At 44.2% G+C, this 22,710-nt stretch overlaps 1 protein-coding gene across 1 annotated transcript in view; it reads left to right on the forward strand.

The window, feature by feature from the left end:
- LOC135545392 (netrin receptor UNC5A-like) overlaps positions 1-22,710 on the forward strand; it is a 517,562-nt gene that overhangs the window by 490,749 nt on the left and 4,103 nt on the right. The window contains 2 exon segments of the mRNA XM_064972999.1: positions 10,151-10,315; positions 10,632-10,816. Of these exon segments, the coding sequence (XP_064829071.1) occupies positions 10,151-10,315; positions 10,632-10,816 (350 nt within the window).

The following is a 22,710-nucleotide window of genomic DNA, read 5'->3' on the forward strand; positions in this document are numbered from 1 at the left end:
GGAATGGCCAGAAAAACCATGGACACGCCTACATGTGGACTACGACCTTTCCTAGGAAAAATGTTCCTTGTGTCGATTGCTTCTCATTCAAAGCGGATGGATGCTTACCCCATGACCACGTCCACATCGTACGCTACGATTGAGAAGTTGAGACAAAGCTTCAGTGTCATGGGATTGCCTCAAATGTTGGTTAGCGACAATGCTTCTCGTTTGACAAGCACTGAATTCACAAGTCTCATGAAACCAAATGGAATTCAGCATGTAGCGTCGGCCCCTGTTCACCCATCTTCCAACGGATTAGCAGAACGCGCGGTTCAGACCTTGAAGGGGGGCATGAGGAAGATGCAAAGGGCCCAGCATTGAGACGACGGTGCCCAGATTCTTGTTGAGCTACAGGATTACTCCTCAAACTACAACAGAAATGTTGACGTCAAGGAGATTAAAGGTCAACCTTGGATCTCATCAGACCAGAAAGTGAAAATACATCAAAAGCAATGGAATCAATAACAGAATCTTGACAATAGAGTCAAACTCCAAAGTTTTTCGCCTGGAGACGATGTCTACACACACAAAAAACTATGGGTTTGGTCCTAAATGTATTCCAGCTCAATCCATTGAGTATTGTTTAGGACCAGTATCATATTACTATGATCATTGGAAGTAGACAAAGAATAAAGAAGACAAGTGGATCAGATCCAAGCTCCAATTCCAGTTTCATCCGTGGACATGGATCAATACTTAAACGAACAGGACAATTAAATACAAAAACGTACTTTCGTGTCTGGTGTCATCAATCCAAGAAGCCTCTTAAGATTCTACATCAACAACATCAAAGGGGGATCCTATCCCACAAGCAAAAGCATTTCAGCGGACCCTCTATTGACAGCGGCTAGAAAAAATGGACGTTTCAGAGTTCATTTCCTGCATTTCTACCTATTTTGCCGTGGGGCGGAGAGAAAAATATGCAGTTTCACAGCGAATTTTATGCAATTCTACACATTTTGCCATAGGGTAGAGGCAAATGTTTGCAGTGATATGAAAGGAGTGAATTTTTGCAAAGATTACGACAAGTTTAAATAACTGGCGAGACGCATTTGCCAATTTACACATTGTTTTGCGGACAAATGGGCAAATTGAGTGACAAAACAAGAGAAAAGCTACTGATGAACAACAACAGCTTGAGTTCTAGTACTCAGTAAGTTGAGACCCCGACTTAAAATTCATTGTTTCGCTTTTTGGAAATTGCCCTCCAGTTTCCCATCCCTGACCTATATAGAACCATATGGCTCCTGGTCCTCCCTGCCCTATATAGAACCATATGGCTCCTGGTTCTCCCTGCCCTATATAGAACCATATGGCTCCTGGTTCTCTCTGCCCTATATAGAGCCCTATAGCCCCTGGTCCTCTCTGCCCTATATAGAACCATATGGCTCCTGGTCCTCTCTGCCCTATATAGAACCATATGGCTCCTGGTCCTCTGCCCTATATAGAGCCATATAGCCCCTGGTCCTCCCTGCCCTATATAGAGCCCTATAGACCCTGGTTCTCCCTGCCCTATATAGAACCATATGGCCCCTGGTCATCCCTGTCCTATATAGAGCCCTATAGCCCCTGGTCCTCCCTGCCCCATATAGAGCTATATGGCCCCTGGTCAAACCTGCCCCATATAGAGCTATATGGCCCCTGGTCCTCCCTGCCCCATATAGAGCTATATGGCCCCTAGTCAAACCTGCCCTATATAGAGCCCTATAGCCCCTGGTCATCCCTGCCCTATATAGAGTCCTATAGCTCCTGGTCCTCCCTGCCCTATATAGAGCCCTATAGATCCTGGTCCTCCCCGCCCTATATAGAGCCCTATAGCTCCTGGTCCTCCCTGCCCTATATAGAGCCCTATGGCCCCCTTAGTGGACTACATAGGGAATATGATGTAATTTGGGACACAGACATTATCTCATTATCTCTGGTAACTAGTACATGTTGGTCATTTATCAGACTATAATGTACACGAGTGGTTTAACGAATCAACATGAGGTTCTCAAAGCCCTTTGACCACAAGTTTAAAAATGGCTAGAGACACAAATATCTCTTCAATGCTGCTGAGCTAAAGATCCCTTCGTGGTCCTTTTTCAGAAATGTTCAGGTTTTGGGGCAGTTTTAATTGAATGTTGTCTGGGTTTATCTTCCGTTGATCATTTGAAATATTTCTAGGATTAGAGGGAGTTGGAGAGAGAGTCAGGGACTGCATGACTTCTGCCTAAAAACCTTTGTGGCCTTGCTTCAGGCTTAGTGGATCAGTATGCCGTGCCTTCAGAGAGGGGGGACTGTGTGTGTGTGTGTGTGTGTGTGTGTGTGTGTGTGTGTGTGTGTGTGTGTGTGTGTGTGTGTGTGTGTGTGTGTGTGTGTGTGTGTGTGTGTGTGGCAGCCTCCACAGCTGCTGTCTGATTGATTCTACTAGGAGCTTCTCTCAAAGGGAGCTCAGATCAAATATAGAAGAGTGTATTAATACACCTGGAACTACCTTCACATCCTGACTCCTGGAACCTCTCAACAGCTCCTCTTCTCTCTCTCTCTGTCTCCCTCTCTCCCTCCCTCCACCTCTTTCCTTTACCTCCACCTCACCTACTCCCTCCCCCTCTCCTCTCTGTCACATTTGCTTGGCCTACTACAGCTGGATAAGGAGAGGGGGGGGTAGCAGAAAGACAGAGAGGGGACGGAGGAACCAAGAGAAAGATAATTAAATAGAGAGAGAGAGAGAGAGAGAGAGAGAGAGAGAGAGAGAGAGTACACAGGTCTAACTCTCCTAGTCTGAGAGCAGCAGGTCTCTAAGGTGAATACAGTGTCTGTGAGTTCCTGGCTCTAACTCTCCTAGTCTGAGAACAGCAGGTCTCTAAGGAGAATACAGTGTCTGTGAGTTCCTGGCTCTAACTCTCCTAGTCTGAGAACAGCAGGTCTCTAAGGTGAATACGGTGTCTGTGCCAAAACAAACAGCAGCAGTAGCAGAAGCACAATACACTAGAACAGACAGAGCCTGAGTCCCAGATTGCACCCTATGGGCCCTGGTCAATAGTAGTGCAATATTATTATTTTATAATTTATTTAACCTTTATTTTATTAAGTCAGTTGAGAACAAAATCTTATTTACAATGACGGCTCTGTACCAATTATTCGCCGCCCTATGGGACTCCCAATCACGGCCGGATGTGAAACCGCCTGGAATCAAACCAGGGACTGTAGTGACGCCTCTTGCACTGAGATGCAGCGCCTTTAGACCGTTGCGCACACTCGGGAGGGAATAGGGTGTAATTTAGGACAGGAGTCAGTCTCTTCTCAGTGAGGCGTCAGAGATTACTTCCCTCTCTGGGCTGCTGAAGACTTCCTCTCTCTCTCTCTCTCTCTCTCTCTCTCCTCACCTGCTCCTCTCCTGTCCGCCTGGGTCACAGTGCCCCCATCTGGCCACATGTGAGTACTGCAGCTGCTCTCCCTTCTGAATAAAAAATAATAATCATTTCAAATTCATTTAACCAGGTAGGCCTGTTGAGAACAAGTTCTCATTGACAACTGCGACCTGATCAAGATAAAAAAGCAGTGCGACACAAATAACAACAGAGTTACACATGGAATAAACAAACATGCAGTCAATAACACAATAGCAAAGTCTATATACAGTGTGTGTAAATGTAGTAAGATTAGGGAGGTAAGGCAATAAATAGGCCATAGTGGCAAAATAATTACAATTTAGCAGATTAACACTGACCAGTGAGCTGAGATAAGGTGGGGATTTAGCAATTAAACACTGGAGTGATAGATGAGCAGATGATGAATGTGTAAGCAGAGATATTGGGGTGCAAAGAAGCAAACAAATAAATAACAGTAATGGGGATGAGGTAGTTGGATGGGCTATTTACAGATGGGCTATGTACAGGTGCAGTGATCTGTGAGCTGCTCTGACAGCTGGTGCTTAAATTTAGTGAGGGAGATGTGAGTCTCCAGCTTCTGAGATTTGTGCTAGTTGTTCCAGTCATTGGCAGCTGAGAACTGGAAGGAGAGGTGGCTGTGCAATATACCTGCTGGAGCGCCTGCTACGGGTGGGTGTTGCTATGGTGACCAGTGAGATATACCTGCTGGAGCGCCTGCTACGGGTGGGTGTTGCTATGGTGACCAGTGAGATATACCTGCTGGAGCGCCTGCTACGGGTGGGTGTTGCTATGGTGACCAGTGAGATATACCTGCTGGAGCGCCTGCTACGGGTGGGTGTTGCTATGGTGACCAGTGAGATATACCTGCTGGAGAGCCTGCTACGGGTGGGTGTTGCTATGGTGACCAGTGAGATATACCTGCTGGAGCGCCTGCTACGGGTGGGTGTTGCTATGGTGACCAGTGAGATATACCTGCTGGAGCGCCTGCTACGGGTGGGCGTTGCTATGGTGACCAGTGAGATATACCTGCTGGAGCGCCTGCTACGGGTGGGTGTTGCTATGGTGACCAGTGAGATATACCTGCTGGAGCGCCTGCTACGGGTGGGTGTTGCTATGGTGACCAGTGAGATATACCTGCTGGAGCGCCTGCTACGGGTGGGTGTTGCTATGGTGACCAGTGAGATATACCTGCTGGAGCGCCTGCTACGGGTGGGTGTTGCTATGGTGACCAGTGAGATATACCTGCTGAAGCGCCTGCTACGTGTGGGTGTTGCTATGGTGACCAGTGAGATATACCTGCTGGAGCGCCTGCTACGGGTGGGTGTTGCTATGGTGACCAGTGAGATATACCTGCTGGAGCGCCTGCTACGGGTGAGCGTTGCTATGGTGACCAGTGAGATATACCTGCTGGAGCGCCTGCTACGGGTGGGCGTTGCTATGGTGACCAGTGAGATATACCTGCTGGAGCCCCTGCTACGGGTGGGCGTTGCTATGGTGACCAGTGAGATATACCTGCTGGAGCGCGTGCTACGTGTGGGTGTTGCTATGGTGACCAGTGAGATATACCTGCTGGAGCGCCTGCTACGGGTGGGTGTTGCTATGGTGACCAGTGAGATATACCTGCTGGAGCGCCTGCTACGGGTGGGTGTTGCTATGGTGACCAGTGAGATATACCTGCTGGAGCGCCTGCTACGGGTGGGCGTTGCTATGGTGACCAGTGAGATATACCTGCTGGAGCGCCTGCTACGGGTGGGTGTTGCTATGGTGACCAGTGAGATATACCTGCTGGAGCGCCTGCTACGGGTGGGCGTTGCTATGGTGACCAGTGAGATATACCTGCTGGAGCGCCTGCTACGGGTGGGCGTTGCTATGATGACCAGTGAGATATACCTGCTGGAGCGCCTGCTACGGGTGGGCGTTGCTATGGTGACCAGTGAGATATACCTGCTGGAGCGCCTGCTACGGGTGGGCGTTGTTGTATGGTGACCAGTGAGATATACCTGCTGGAGCGCCTGCTACGGGTGGGCGTTGCTATGGTGACCAGTGAGATATACCTGCTGGAGCGCCTGCTACGGGTGGGCGTTGCTATGGTGACCAGTGAGATATACCTGCTGGAGCGCCTGCTACGGGTGGGTGTTGCTATGGTGACCAGTGAGATATACCTGCTGGAGCGCCTGCTACGGGTGGGTGTTGCTATGGTGACCAGTGAGATATACCTGCTGGAGCGCCTGCTACGGGTGGGTGTTGCTATGGTGACCAGTGAGATATACCTGCTGGAGCGCCTGCTACGGGTGGGTGTTGCTATGGTGACCAGTGAGATATACCTGCTGGAGCGCCTGCTACGGGTGGGTGTTGCTATGGTGACCAGTGAGATATACCTGCTGGAGCGCCTGCTACGGGTGGGCGTTGCTATGGTGACCAGTGAGATATACCTGCTGGAGCGCCTGCTACGGGTGGGCGTTGCTATGGTGACCAGTGAGATATACCTGCTGGAGCGCCTGCTACGGGTGGGTGTTGCTATGGTGACCAGTGAGATATACCTGCTGGAGCGCCTGCTACGGGTGGGCGTTGCTATGGTGACCAGTGAGATATACCTGCTGGAGCACCTGCTACGGGTGGGCGTTGCTATGGTGACCAGTGAGATATACCTGCTGGAGCGCCTGCTACGTGTGGGTGTTGCTATGGTGACCAGTGAGCTGAGATAAGGCGGGGCTTTACCTAGCAAAGACTTGAAGATGACCTGGAGCCAGTCGGTTTGGCAATGAGTATGAAGCAAGGGCCAGGCAAAGAGCGCATACAGGTTGCAGTGGTGGGGAGTATATTGGACTTTGGTGACAAAACGGATGGCACTGTGATAGACTGCATCCAGTTTGTTGAGTAGAGTGTTGGGGGGGCTATTTTGTAAATGACATCGCTGAAGTCAAGGATCGGTAGGATAGTCAGTTTTACGAGGATATGTTTGGCAGCATGAGTGATGGATGCTTTGTTGCGATATAGGAAGCCGATTCTAGATTCAATCTGGTTTGGAGATGTGAGTCTGGAAGGACAGTTTACGTCCAGCCAGACACCTAGGTATTTGTAGTTGTCCACATATTCTAGGTCAGAACCGTCCAGAGTAGAGATGCTGGACGGGCGGGCAGGTGCGGGCAGCGATCGGTTGAAGAGCATGCATTTAGTTTTACTTGCATTTAAGAGCAGTTTGAGGCCACGGAAGGAGTGTTGTATGGCATTGAAGCTCGTTTGGAGGTTTGTTAACACAGTGTCCAAAGAAGGGCCAGATGTATACAGAATGGTGTCGTCTGCATAGAGGTGGATTAGAAAATCACCAGCAGCAAGAGCGACATCATTGATGTATACAGAGAAAAGAGTCGGTCCGGGAATTGAACCCTGTGGCACCCCCATAGAGACTGCCAGAGGCCCGGACAACAGGCCCTCCGATTTGACACACTGAACTCTGTCAGAGTAGTTGGTGAACCAGGCGAGGCAGTCATTTGAGAAACCAAGGCTATTGAGTCTGACGATAAGAATACGGTGATTGACAGAGTCGAAAGCCTTGGCCAGGTTGATGAAGACGGCTGCACAGTACTGTCTTTTATCGATGGCGGTTCTGATATTGTTTAGGACCATGAGCGTAGCTGAGTTGCACCCATGACCAGCTCGGAAACCAGATTGCATAGCGGAGAAGGTACGGTGGGATTCGAAATGGTCGGTGATCTGTTTGTTAACTTGGCTTTTGAAGACTTTAGAAAGGCAGGGCAGGATAGATATAGGTCTGTAGCAGTTTGGGTCTAAAGTGTCTCCCAATTTGAAGAGGGGGATGACTGCGGCAGCTTTCCAATCCTTGGGGATCTCAGACGATATGAGAGGTTGAACAGGCTGGTAATAGGGGTTGCAACAATTGCGGCAGATCATTTTAGAAAGAAAGGGTCCAGATTGTCTAGTCCAGCTGATTTGTAAGGGAAATGACTGGTTATGGTTAGATACTAGTTAGTATATATGAATAGTTAGATTCTCGTTAGTATATATGAATGGTTAGATACTAGTTAATATATACTGTATGGTTAGATACTAGTTAGTATATATGAATGGTTAGATACTAGTTAATATATATGAATGGTTCAATACTAGTTAGTATATATGAATGGTTAGATACTAGTGAATATATATGAATGGTTAGATACTAGTTAATATATATGAATGGTTAGATACTAGTTAGTTTATATGAATGGTTAGATACTAGTTAATATATATGAATGGTTAGATACTTGTTAGTATATATGAATGGTTAGATACTAGTTAGTATATATGAATAGTTAAACACTAGTTAGAATATATGAATAGCTAGATATTAGTTAGTATATACAGTATGGTTAGATACTAGTTAATATATATGAAAAGTTAGAAACTAGTTAGTATATACTGTATAGTTAGATACTAGTTAGTATATATGAATAGTTAGATACTAGTTAGTATATACTGTATGGTTAGATACTAGTTAGCGTATATGAATAGTTAGATACTAGTTAGTATATATTGTATGCTTGGTGAAGGCCCTGGATTTGTCTGCCCTACCTCTCTCTATCTCTCACTATTACCCCCCTCTCTCTACCTCTAATACCTCTCTATCTCTCAATATTACCCCCCTCTCTCTCTACCTCTAATAACGCTCTCTATCTCTCACTATTACCCCCTCTCTCTCTACCTTTAATACCTCTCTCTATCTCTCACTATTACCCCCCATCTCTCTCTACCTCTAATACCTCTCTCTATCTCTCACTATTACCCCCCTCTCTCTACCTCTAATAACTCTCTCTATCTCTCACTATTACCCCCCTCTCTCTACCTCTAATACCTCTCTCTAGACCTCTAATACCTATCTCTATCTCTCACTATTACCCCCTCTCTCTCTACCTCTAATACCTCTCTCTATCTCTCACTATTACCCCCCCTCTCTCTCTACCTCTAATACCTCTCTCTATCTCTCACTATTACCCCCCTCTCTCTCTACCTCTAATACCTCTCTCTATCTCTCACTATTACCCCCCCTCTCTCTATACCTCTAATACCTCTCTCTATCTCTCACTATTACCCCCCTCTCTCTCTCTACCTCTAATACCTCTCTCTATCCTAGATTATGAATTGTTAGTTAGATTACTTGTTGGTTATTACTGCATTGTCAGAACTAGAAGCACAAGCATTTCGCTACACTCGCATTAACATCTGCTAACCATGTGTATGTGACAAATAAAATTTGATTTGATTTATCTCTCACTATTACCCCCTCTCTCTCTACCTCTAATACCTCTCTCTATCTATCTCTCTACCTCTAATATCTATCTCTATCTCTCACTATTACCCCCCTCTCTCTCTACCTCTAATACCTCTCTCTATCTCTCACTATTACCCCTCCCTCTCTCTCTATCTCTAATACCTCTCTCTATCTCTCACTATTACCCCTCTATCTCTCACTATTACCCCCCCTCTCTCTATACCTCTAATACCTCTCTCTATCTCTCACTATTACCCCTCCCTCTCTATCTCTAATACCTCTCTCTATCTCTCACTATTACCCCCCTCACTCTCTCTCTTTAATACATCTCTCTATCTCTCACTATTACCCCCCCTCTCTCTCTCTCTCTTTAATACCTGTCTCTATCTCTCACTATTACCCCCCCCATCTCTCTCTCACCTTACTCTTCTGCAAGTTTCGGTCTCATTTTGTCTGACGTACTGTACTGTACCTCTGCCTTACCTCAGTGCTTCTCTGAGACATGAATATGGAGCAACAGGGTGTGATGGAGAAAGTTTTAGTCGTGAATAAATTCTATCGGACAGTCAGCTGGTACCTGACTGGTTTATAAAGAGGGGAACTGGAGCTTCGGTGTCACAAAGTTCTGCTATAGTTCTGCTATTAAAAGCTAGTCACTTTAAAAGATATTTGGGGTGAAAAAGTTATGGGAGCTTCATGTATTCATAATCCATTCAGAATAGAGACCTGCTTTTCTTTCTCTCAGAATGTTAACTATCCTACTCAACGACCTGCACATATACTTATTTACAAACCAGGATATTTGGGTACCTGTCTTTCTCCATTAATGTACGTCAACTAAGATAATGATACGCTCCTGCTCATACCCTCTCATACCCTCATACCCTCTCACGGGGCAGCTAGTCGCATCTGAAACCTTTTATAATGGTCCATGTTGTGTTGTTGTCCTCTAGGAGATCCCGTTCTACCACATCTGAAACCTTTTTTAATGGTCCATGTTGTGTTGTTGTCCTCTAGGAGATCCCGTTCTACCATATCTGAAACCTTTTTTAATGGTCCATGTTGTGTTGTTGTTCTCTAGGAGATCCCGTTCTACCACATCTGAAACCTTTTTTAATGGTCCATGTTGTGTTGTTGTCCTCTAGGAGATCCCGTTCTACCACATCTGAAACCTTTTTTAATGGTCCATGTTGTGTTGTTGTCCTCTAGGAGATCCCGTTCTACCATATCTGAAACCTTTTTTAATGGTCCATGTTGTGTTGTTGTTCTCTAGGAGATCCCGTTCTACCACATCTGAAACCTTTTTTAATGGTCCATGTTGTGTTGTTGTCCTCTAGGAGATCCCGTTCTACCACATCTGAAACCTTTTATAATGGTCCATGTTGTGTTGTTGTCCTCTAGGAGATCCCCTTCTACCACATCTGAAACCTTTTATAATGGTCCATGTTGTGTTGTTGTCCTCTAGGAGATCCCGTTCTACCACATCTGGAACGGTTCCCAGCGGTTCCTCCACTGTACCTTCACCCTGGAGCGTCTCAACCTCAGCACCTGTGAGCTCACCTGTCAGCTGTGTGTCTGGCAGGTAGAGGGGGAGGGACAGAGCTTCGGTCTCGACTTCAACATCGCCAAGGTAACCCTCAGGTCACATACGATGTGTTTCACAATGTGCCTCTCCAGGATGGGTGTTGATATCTTATCCAAAGAGATGGGACGCTTTTCTGGCTCTTAACAATATACAGTCATTTAGTACGTGTGCGTGCAGCTGCTACTCTCTATACTCTAATCCTGTTTTTATTTGGTTCATATGACCTAAGAAGACAGCAGTCTCCTGGACTATATAGCTCATGGCTCGTAGCTAAACAGGACGTGTTTGGCTGGAACTTTCTCTTTGTGTTTATCTCTATATGTTCCTATATAACCCTATATATATTCCTCTGGCCCAATAGGACAGTCGACCCCTGGACCCGGAGTTCCTGCTGATGGACAATAACCCTAGCGGGTCAGCTCTAGCAGGACCCAGTGCTTTCCAGATCCCCTATCTCATCAGGCAGAAGATCTGCAGCAGCCTGGATACACCTTGTCCCAACGGGGCCGATTGGAGACTGTTGGCCCAGAGACTCAAACTGGACAGGTAACTAACCCTTTCCTTGTCCCAACGGGGCCGATTGGAGACTGTTGGCCCAGAGACTCAAACTGGACAGGTAACTAACCCTTTCCTTGTCCCAACGGGGCCGATTGGAGACTGTTGGCCCAGAGACTCAAACTGGACAGGTAACTAACCCTTTCCTTGTCCCAACGGGGCCGATTGGAGACTGTTGGCCCAGAGACTCAAACTGGACAGGTAACTAACCCTAAACTAGAGACTCAAACTGGACAGGTAACAAACCCTAAACTAGAGACTCAAACTGGACAGGTAACTAACCCTAACCACAGACCCTAAACTAGAGACTCAAACTGGACAGGTAACTAACCCTAACCACAGACCCTAAACTAGAGACTCAAACTGGACAGGTAACGAACCCTAACCACAGACCCTAAACTAGAGACTCAAACTGGACAGGTAACTAACCCTAACCACGACCCTAAACTAGAGACTCAAACTGGACAGGTAACGAACTCTAACCACCGACCCTAAACTAGAGACTCAAACTGGACAGGTAACTAACCCTAACCACCGACCCTAAACTAGAGACTCAAACTGGACAGGTAACGAACTCTAACCACCGACCCTAACCTAGAGACTCAAACTGGACAGGTAACTAACCCTAACCACAGACCCTAAACTAGAGACTCAAACTGGACAGGTAACTAACCCTAACCACAGACCCTAAACTAGAGACTCAAACTGGACAGGTAATGAAACCTAACCACCAACCCTAAACTAGAGACTCAAACTGGACAGGTAACTAACCCTAAACTAGAGACTCAAACTGGACAGGTAACAAACCCTAAACTAGAGACTCAACGTGGACAGGTAACTAACCCTAACCACAGACCCTAAACTAGAGACTCAAACTGGACAGGTAATGAACCCTAACCACCAACCCTAAACTAGAGACTCAAACTGGACAGGTAACTAACCCTAAACTAGAGACTCAAACTGGACAGGTAACTAACCCTAACCACAGACCCTAAACTAGAGACTCAAACTGGACAGGTAACGAACCCTAACCACAGACCCTAAACTAGAGACTCAAACTGGACAGGTAACTAACCCTAACCACGACCCTAAACTAGAGACTCAAACTGGACAGGTAACGAACTCTAACCACCGACCCTAAACTAGAGACTCAAACTGGACAGGTAACTAACCCTAACCACCAACCCTAAACTAGAGACTCAAACTGGACAGGTAACGAACTCTAACCACCGACCCTAACCTAGAGACTCAAACTGGACAAGTAACTAACCCTAACCACAGACCCTAAACTAGAGACTCAAACTGGACAGGTAACTAACCCTAACCACAGACCCTAAACTAGAGACTCAAACTGGACAGGTAATGAAACCTAACCACCAACCCTAAACTAGAGACTCAAACTGGACAGGTAACTAACCCTAAACTAGAGACTCAAACTGGACAGGTAACAAACCCTAAACTAGAGACTCAAACTGGACAGGTAATGAACCCTAACCACCAACCCTAAACTAGAGACTCAAACTGGACAGGTAACTAACCCTAAACTAGAGACTCAAACTGGACAGGTAACGAACTCTAACCACCGACCCTAAACTAGAGACTCAAACTGGACAGGTAACTAACCCTAAACTAGAGACTCAAACTGGACGGTAACAAACCCTAAACTAGAGACTCAAACTGGACAGGTAACGAACTCTAACCACCGACCGTAAACTAGAGACTCAAACTGGACAGGTAACTAACCCTAACCACGACCCTAAACTAGAGACTCAAACTGGACAGGTAACTAACCCTAACTACCGACCCTAAACTAGAGACTCAAACTGGACAGGTAATGAACCCTAACCACCAACCCTAAACTAGAGACTCAAACTGGACAGGTAACAAACCCTAAACTAGAGACTCAAACTGGACAGGTAACTAACCCTAACCACAGACCCTAAACTAGAGACTCAAACTGGACAGGTAATGAACCCTAACCACCAACCCTAAACTAGAGACTCAAACTGGACAGGTAACTAACCCTAAACTAGAGACTCAACGTGGACAGGTAACTAACCCTAACCACAGACCCTAAACTAGAGAATCAAACTGGACAGGTAACTAACCCTAACCACGACCTTAAACTAGAGACTCAAACTGGACAGGTAACTAACCCTAACTACCGACCCTAAACTAGAGACTCAAACTGGACAGGTAACGAACTCTAACCACCGACCCTAAACTAGAGACTCAAACTGGACAGGTAACTAACCCTAACCACAGACCCTAAACTAGAGACTCAAACTGGACAGGTAACAAACCCTAAACTGGAGACTCAAACTGGACAGGTAACGAACTCTAACCACTGACCCTAAACTAGAGACTCAAACTGGACAGGTAACTAACCCTAAACTAGAGACTCAAACTGGACGGTAACAAACCCTAAACTAGAGACTCAAACTGGACAGGTAACGAACTCTAACCACCGACCCTAAACTAGAGACTCAAACTGGACAGGTAACGAACCCTAACCACGACCCTAAACTAGAGACTCAAACTGGACAGGTAACTAACCCTAACTACCGACCCTAAACTAGAGACTCAAACTGGACAGGTAATGAACCCTAACCACCAACCCTAAACTAGAGACTCAAACTGGACAGGTAACAAACCCTAAACTAGAGACTCAAACTGGACAGGTAACTAACCCTAACCACAGACCCTAAACTAGAGACTCAAACTGGACAGGTAATGAACCCTAACCACCAACCCTAAACTAGAGACTCAAACTGGACAGGTAACTAACCCTAAACTAGAGACTCAACGTGGACAGGTAACTAACCCTAACCACAGACCCTAAACTAGAGACTCAAACTGGACAGGTAACTAACCCTAACCACGACCTTAAACTAGAGACTCAAACTGGACAGGTAACTAACCCTAACTACCGACCCTAAACTAGAGACTCAAACTGGACAGGTAACGAACTCTAACCACCGACCCTAAACTAGAGACTCAAACTGGACAGGTAACTAACCCTAACCACAGACCCTAAACTAGAGACTCAAACTGGACAGGTAACAAACCCTAAACTGGAGACTCAAACTGGACAGGTAACTAACCCTAACCACAGACCCTAAACTAGACACTCAAACTGGACAGGTAACTAACCCTAACCACCGACCCTAAACTGGAGACTCAAACTGGACAGGTAACGAACCCTAAACTAGAGACTCAAACTGGACAGGTACCTAACCTTAACCACAGACCCTAAACTAGAGACTCAAACTGGACAGGTAACTAACCTTAACCCCAACCCTAAACATAACCCGAGTGGGAGTGAACAAGGCCCTATGTATAGGGCTAAAAGATTGGTTTTGCACTGGGTCTAGGTACAGAGATTCTTTATTGGTTTGGGACTGGGCCTAGGTACAGAGATTCTATATTGGTTTGGGACTGGGCCTAGGTAAAGAGATTCTATATTGGTTTGGGGCTGGGCCTAGGTACAGGTATTATATATTGGTTTGGGACTGGGCCTAGGTACAGATATTCTATATTGCTTTGGGACTGGGCCTGGGTACAGAGATTCTATATTGGTTTGGGACTGGGCCTAGGTACAGGTATTATATATTGGTTTGGGACTGGGCCTAGGTACAGAGATTCTATATTGGTTTGGGACTGGGCCTGGGTACAGAGATTCGATATTGGTTTGGGACTGGGCCTAGGTACAGGTATTATATATTGGTTTGGGACTGGGCCTAGGTACAGATATTCTATATTGCTTTGGGACTGGGCCTGGGTACAGAGATTCTATATTGGTTTGGGACTGGGCCTAGGTACAGGTATTATATATTGGTTTGGGACTGGGCCTAGGTACAGAGATTCTATATTGGTTTGGGACTGGGCCTGGGTACAGAGATTCGATATTGGTTTGGGACTGGGCCTAGGTACAGGTATTATATATTGGTTTGGGACTGGGCCTAGGTACAGAGATTCTATATTGCTTTGGGACTGGGCCTAGGTAGAGAGATTCTATATTGGTTTGGGACTGGGCCTAGGTACAGGTATTATATATTGGTTTGGGACTGGGCCTGGGTACAGAGATTCTATATTGGTTTGGGACTGGGCCTAGGTACAGGTATTATATTTTGGTTTGGGACTGGGCCTAGGTACAGAGATTCTATATTGGTTTGGGACTGGGCCTAGGTACAGAGATTCTATATTGGTTTGGGACTGGGCCGATGCCTCTCCAATTTAACATTATTTTACACAGCTAATTTGGCCCAGTAACTTTCTCATTTAAATCAGGCTTCTTTTAAACAGGAAAGAATCAGAGAGAAAACTCTGATCAATTACCTTCCAATGTAACTTCCTCCTGGTAATGAAGTCTATTAGCTACACTTGTCTCATCAGCTGGATTTACCTTCATTAATTACACATTGGCCTGCAGAACAGGTCCAATTATCCCTGATTGGCTCAGTACAGGTCCAATTAGCCCTGATTGCCTCACCCTAATCCATTCCCATTTAGTTCCCTTAAAGGAACGTGTCTTCTGTCAGGTAAAGGGGCAGTCTGGGATCTTAAAGGGGCAGTCTGGGATCTTAAAGGGGCAGTCTGGGATCTTAAAGGGGCAGTCTGGGATCTTAAAGGGGCAGTCTGGGATCTTAAAGGGGCAGTCTGGGATCTTAAAGGGGCAGTCTGGGATCTTAAAGGGGTAGTCTGGGATCTTAAAGGAACGTGTCTTCTGTCAGGTAAAGGGGCAGTCTGGGATCTTAAAGCAACGTGTCTTCTGTCAGGTAAAGGGGCAGTCTGGGATCTTAAAGGGGCAGTCTGGGATCTTAAATCAACGTGTCTTCTGTCAGGTAAAGGGGCAGTCTGGGATCTTAAAGGGGCAGTCTGGGATCTTAAAGGGGCAGTCTGGGATCTTAAAGGAACGTGTCCTCTGTCAGGTAAAGGGGCAGTCTGGGATCTTAAAGGGGCAGTCTGGGATCTTAAAGCAACGTGTCTTCTGTCAGGTAAAGGGGCAGTCTGGGATCTTAAAGGGGCAGTCTGGGATCTTAAAGCAACGTGTCTTCTGTCAGGTAAAGGGGCAGTCTGGGATCTTAAAGGGGCAGTCTGGGATCTTAAATCAACGTGTCTTCTGTCAGGTAAAGGGGCAGTCTGGGATCTTAAAGGGGCAGTCTGGGATCTTAAAGGGGCAGTCTGGGATCTTAAAGGAACGTGTATTCTGTCAGGTAAAGGGGCAGTCTGGGATCTTAAAGGGGCAGTCTGGGATCTTAAAGGGGCAGTCTGGGATCTTAAAGGAACATGTCTTCTGTCAGGTAAAGGGGCAGTCTGGGATCTTAAAGGGGCAGTCTGGGATCTTAAAGGAGCGTGTCTTCTGTCAGGTAAAGGGGCAGTCTGGGATCTTAAAGGGGCAGTCTGGGATCTTAAAGGAGCAGTCTGGGATCTTAAAGGAGCGTGTCTTCTGTCAGGTAAAGGGGCAGTCTGGGATCTTAAAGCAACGTGTCTTCTGTCAGGTAAAGGGGCAGTCTGGGATCTTAAAGGGGCAGTCTGGGATCTTAAAGGAGCGTGTCTTCTGTCAGGTAAAGGGGCAGTCTGGGATCTTAAAGGGGCAGTCTGGGATCTTAAAGGAGCAGTCTGGGATCTTAAAGGAACGTGTCTTCTGTCGGGTAAAGGGGCAGTCTGGGATCTTAAAGGGGCAGTCTGGGATCTTAAAGGAGCGTGTCTTCTGTCGGGTAAAGGGGCAGTCTGGGATCTTAAAGGGGCAGTCTGGGATCTTAAAGGAACGTGTCTTCTGTCAGGTAAAGGGGCAGTCTGGGATCTTAAAGGGGCAGTCTGGGATCTTAAAGGGGCAGTCTGGGATCTTAAAGGGGCAGTCTGGGATCTTAAAGGGGCAGTCTGGGATCTTAAAGGAACGTGTCTTCTGTCAGGTAAAGGGGCAGTCTGGGATCTTAAAGGGGCAGTCTGGGATCTTAAAGGGGTAGTCTGGGATCTTAAAGGGGCAGTCTGGGATCTTAAAGGAACGTGTATTCTGTCAGGTAAAGGGGCAGTCTGGGATCTTAAAGGGGCAGTCTGGGATCTTAAATCAACGTGTCTTCTGTCAGGTAAAGGGGCAGTCTGGGATCTTAAAGGGGCAGTCTGGGATCTTAAAGGGGCAGTCTGGGATCTTAAAGGAACATGTCCTCTGTCAGGTAAAGGGGCAGTCTGGGATCTTAAAGCAACGTGTCTTCTGTCAGGTAAAGGGGCAGTCTGGGATCTTAAAGGGGCAGTCTGGGATCTTAAAGGAGCGTGTCTTCTGTCAGGTAAAGGGGCAGTCTGGGATCTTAAAGGGGCAGTCTGGGATCTTAAAGGAGCGTGTCTTCTGTCAGGTAAAGGGGCAGTCTGGGATCTTAAAGGGGCAGTCTGGGATCTTAAAGGGGCAGTCTGGGATCTTAAAGGAACGTGTCTTCTGTCAGGTAAAGGGGCAGTCTGGGATCTTAAAGGGGTGGTCTGGGATCTTAAAGGGGCGGTCTGGGATCTTAAAGGGGTAGTCTGGGATCTTAAAGGGGCAGTCTGGGATCTTAAAGGGGCAGTCTGGGATCTTAAAGGGGCAGTCTGGGATCTTAAAGGGGCGGTCTGGGATCTTAAAGGGGCAGTCTGGGATCTTAAAGGGGCGGTCTGGGATCTTAAAGGGGCAGTCTGGGATCTTAAAGGGGCGGTCTGGGATCTTAAAGGGCAGTCTGGGATCGGTACTTCCGTGTTTTCCGTCTTTTGATAGAAGGGGTTTTAATCCATCTAACATGGATGGATCCTATGCACGTAGCCTCCAGCTAATCTAAGACATGCTGTGTGTGTGTGTGTGTGTGTGTGTGTGTGTGTGTGTGTGTGTGTGTGTGTGTGTGTGTGTGTGTGTGTGTGTGTGTGTGTGTGTGTGTGTGTGTGTGTGTGTGAGAGAGAATACCAGCAGGCAGAGGTAAACATGACCAATCGATAAAACATCAAACGGCAATATTTGATTGTTTCTCTCTACTATACAGAACAGTGTGATGTGAAAGGCTGTTTCTGCAGTACACCAGATACTGTCAGCTGATGTTTCACCCTTTAATGTGAAAAACGCATTGTAATCTCCACACAGTCCTTTCTTTATGACAATTTAAACATATTGGTTCACTGGTACAGTTTACTACCATCATGGACTCGCTGTGGCCCCGTTAGCTGTGGCCCTGTTAGCTGTGGCCCCGTTAGCTGTGGGCCCTGTTAGCTGTGGGCCCTGTTAGCTGTGGGCCCTGTTAGCTGTGGCCCCGTTAGCTGTGGGCCAGTTAGCTGTGGGCCCTGTAAGCTGTGGGCCCTGTTAGCTGTGGGCCCTGTTAGCTGTGGACCCCGTTAGCTGTGGCCCCGTTAGCTGTGGGCCTGTATGTCGGCTGGGATGGTGAGGTGATGTGTCACCGTAGAATACAATACAGCCTGCCTGTCTGTTTGATGTCCAAACACACAAATACACGCTTTGAACACTTTGTCATTCCATTTAAGTGATTTTCACTGCAGTAGGGTAGCAGGAGAGAGTGGAGAATTACAAAAGTCTAGCTGTGCTCCCTATCCAACCGTTCTCAAGGTGAAGCTGAAGGACTTGAAAGGCTTGCTGGTCTTCCTCTACCCTCAACATCTCCTCACACTCTGACCCCCAACCCTCTTACCCCAACCTCTAGGCTAGTCACCCCCTCAGCTTGAAGTAGTACACAACAAGCCTTAACTCCCCAGACAGTAGAGGATCAGAAAGAGGCCATTACATGGAACAAGCCACTCCAGATACCTCTGGGAGGAAGATACTAGCAGCTGTCATCCTCCAACATCACACTACTGAGCTGAAGGACTGGCCTGTGTCCCGAACCGCACCCTATTCAATCCCTCTACGGTGCACTACTTCTGGCCGGGGTCCATAGTGAGTCCCTTAATAAGGCTCTCGTTAAAAAGTAGTGCACTATATAGGGAATAAGGTGCCATTTGGGATGCAGGCAACATGTGAGGAAGGGACAGTGGGGTCACTGTATATAGGCCTATTGATTGGTTTCGGGGTTTGATCCGAAAGGTTAAGGCCTGAAAGCAGAAAGGTCATTTCCTACCTAAATGTCAACATTCTTTATGTGGTTTTATGTGTGATTGTTACAGCAATTCACTTCCTTTATGTTTTATTTAACTAATTCAATTAAACACTCTGCCCACTCCTAAGAATTTGTACGACCCTTATTTGCATAAAATGGACAGAGACCAGTCTCTAAACTAATCAGCAGCGTTTATTCTCGAGAGTACTGTATAGTGTGTTGTATAGCACTGCTTGTTGTGTAGTATAGTGTGTAGTATAGTATTATATGTTGTGTAGTATAGTATTATATGTTGTGTAGTATAGTGTCGTATGGTGTGTAGTATAGTGTGTAGTATAGTATTATATGTTGTGTAGTATAGTGTGTAGTATAGTATTATATGTTGTGTAGTATAGTGTGTAGTATGGTATTATATGTTGTGTAGTATAGTGTGTAGTATCTCATCTCCTCTTGTATAGTGTGTAGTATAGTATTATATGTTGTGTAGTATAGTGTGTAGTATAGTATTATATGTTGTGTAATATAGTGTTGTGTGTTGTGTAGTATAGTGTGTAGTATCTCCTCTCCTCTTGTGTAGTGTGTAGTATAGTGTGTAGTATAGTATTATATGTTGTGTAGTATAGTGTTGTATGTTGTGTAGTATAATGTGTAGTATAGTATTATATGTTGTGTAGCATAATGTGTAGTATAGTATTATATGTTGTGTAGTATAGTGTGTAATATAGTATTATATGTTGTGTAGTATAGTGTGTAGTGTAGTATAATGTGTAGTATAGTATTATATGTTGTGTAGCATAATGTGTAGTATAGTATTATATGTTGTGTAGTATAGTGTGTAATATAGTATTATATGTTGTGTAGTATAGTGTGTAGTATAGTATTATATGTTGTGTAGTATAGTGTGTAGTATCGTATTATATGTTGTGTAGCATAGTGTGTAGTATAGTATTATATGGTGTGTAGTATAGTGTGTAGTATAGTATTATATGTTGTGTAGTATAGTGTGTATTATAGTATTATATGCTGTGTAGTATAGTGTGTAGTATAGTATTATATGCTGTGCTGTATAGTGTGTAGTATAGTATTATATGTTGTGTAGTATAGTGTGTAGTATAGTATTATATGTTGTGTAGTATAGTGTGTAGTATAGTATTATATGTTGTGTAGTATAGTGTGTAGTATAGTATTATATGTTGTGCAGTATAGTGTGTAGTATAGTATTATATGTTGTGTGGTATAGTGTGTAGTATAGTGTGTAGTATAGTATTATATGGTGTGTAGTATAGTGTGTAGTATCTCCTCTCCTCTTGTATAGTGTGTAGTATAGTGTGCAGTATAGTATTATATGTTGTGTAGTACAGTGGTGTATAGTGTGTAGTATAGTGTGTAGTATAGTGTGTAGTATAGTAGTATATGTTGTGTAGTATAGTGTGTAGTATAGTATGATATGTTGTGTAGTATAGTGTGTAGTATAGTGTGTATTATAGTGTGTAGAATAGTATTATATGCTGTGTAGTATAGTGTTGTATGTTGTGTAGTATAGTGTGTGGTATCTCCCCTCCTCTTGTATAGTGTGTAGTATAGTGTGTAGTATAGTATTATATGTTGTGTAGTATAGTGTGTAGTATAGTGTGTATTATAGTGTGTAGTATAGTATTATATGTTGTGTAGTATAGTGTTGTGTGTTGTGTAATATAGTGTGTAGTATCTCCTCTCCTCTTGTATAGTGTGTAGTATAGTATTATATGTTGTGTAGTATAGTATTATATGTTGTGTAGTATAGTGTGTAGTAGAGTATTATATGTTGTGTAGTATAGTGTGTAGTATAGTATTATATGCTGTGTAGTATAGTGTGTAGTATAGTAGTATATGTTGTGTTGTATAGTGTGTAGTATAGTATTATATGTTGTGTAGTATAGTGTGTAGTATAGTATTATATGTTGTGTAGCATAGTGTGTAGTATAGTATTATATGTTTTGTAGCATAGTGTGTAGTATAGTATTATATGTTGTGTAGCATAGTGTGTAGTATCTCCTCTCCTCTTGTATAGTGTGTAGTATAGAATTATATGTTGTGTAGTATAGTGTGTAGTATAGTATTATATGTTGTGGAGTATAGTGTGTAGTATTGTATTATATGTTGTGTAGTATAGTGTGTAGTATCTCCTCTCCTCTTGTATAGTGTGTAGTATAGTGTGTAGTATAGTAGTATATGTTGTGTAGTATAGTGTGTAGTAAAGTATTATATGTTGTGGAGTATAGTGTGTAGTATTGTATTATATGTTGTGTAGTATAGTGTGTAGTATCTCCTCTCCTCTTGTATAGTGTGTAGTATAGTGTGTAGTATAGTATTATATGTTGTGTAGTATAGTGTGTAGTATAGTATTATGTTGTGTAGTATAGTGTGTAGTATCTCCTCTCCTCTTGTATAGTGTGTAGTATAGTGTGTAGTATAGTATTATATGTTGTGTAGCATAGTGTGAAGTATAGTAGTATATGTTGTGTAGTATAGTGTTGTATGTTGTGTAGTATAGTGTGTAGTATCTCCTCTCCTCTTGTATAGTGTGTAGTATAGTATTATATGTTGTGTAGTATAGTATTATATGTTGTGTAGTATAGTGTTGTATAGTGTGTAGTATCTCCTCTCCTCTTGTATAGTGTGTAGTATAGTGTGTGGTATAGTATTATATGTTGTGTAGTATAGTGTGTAGTATAGTATTGTATGTTGTGTAGCATAGTGTGTAGTATAGTATTATATGTTGTGTAGCATAGTGTGTAGTATAGTATTATATGTTGTGTAGCATAGTGTGTAGTATCTCCTCTCCTCTTGTATAGTGTGTAGTATAGTATTATATGTTGTGTAGTATAGTGTGTAGTATAGTATTATATGGTGTGGAGAATAGTGTGTAGTATAGTATTATATGTTGTGTAGTATAGTGTGTAGTATCTCCTCTCCTCTTGTATAGTGTGTAGTATGGTGTGTAGTATAGTAGTATATGTTGTGTAGTATAGTGTGTAGTATCTCCTCTCCTCTTGTATAGTGTGTAGTATAGTATTTTATGTTGTGTAGTATAGTGTTGTATGTTGTGTAGTATAGTGTGTAGTATAGCATTATATGTTGTGTAGTATAGTGTGTAGTATAGTATTATATGTTGTGTAGTATAGTGTGTAGTATAGTATTATATGTTGTGTAGTATAGTTTTATACCTTGTGTAGTATAGTATTGTATGTTGTGTAGTATAGTGTGTAGTATCTCCTCTCCTCTTGTATAGTGTTGTATAGTGTGTAGTATAGTATTATATGTTGTGTAGTATAGTGTGTAGTATAGTATTATATGTTGTGTAGTATAGTGTGTAGTATAGTATGATATGTTGTGTAGTATAGTATTATATGTTGTGTAGTATAGTGTGTAGTATCTCCTCTCCTCGTGTATAGTGTGTAGTATAGTATTATATGTTGTGTAGCATAGTGTGTAGTATAGTAGTATATGTTGTGTAGTATAGTGTGTAGTATAGTATTATATGTTGTGTAGTATAGTGTGTAGTATAGTATTATATGTTGTGTAGTATGGTGTGTAGTATAGTATTATATGGTGTGGAGAATAGTGTGTAGTATAGTATTATATGTTGTGTAGTATAGTGTGTAGTATCTCCTCTCCTCTTGTATAGTGTGTAGTATGGTGTGTAGTATAGTAGTATATGTTGTGTAGTATAGTGTGTAGTATAGTATTATACGTTGTGTAGTATAGTCTGTAATATAGTATTATATGTTGTGTAGTATAGTGTGTAGTATAGTGTGTAGTATAGTATTTTATGTTTTGTAG

The sequence above is a fragment of the Oncorhynchus masou genome, chromosome 9 (assembly GCF_036934945.1).
Source record: "Oncorhynchus masou masou isolate Uvic2021 chromosome 9, UVic_Omas_1.1, whole genome shotgun sequence".
NCBI lineage: Eukaryota > Metazoa > Chordata > Actinopteri > Salmoniformes > Salmonidae > Oncorhynchus > Oncorhynchus masou.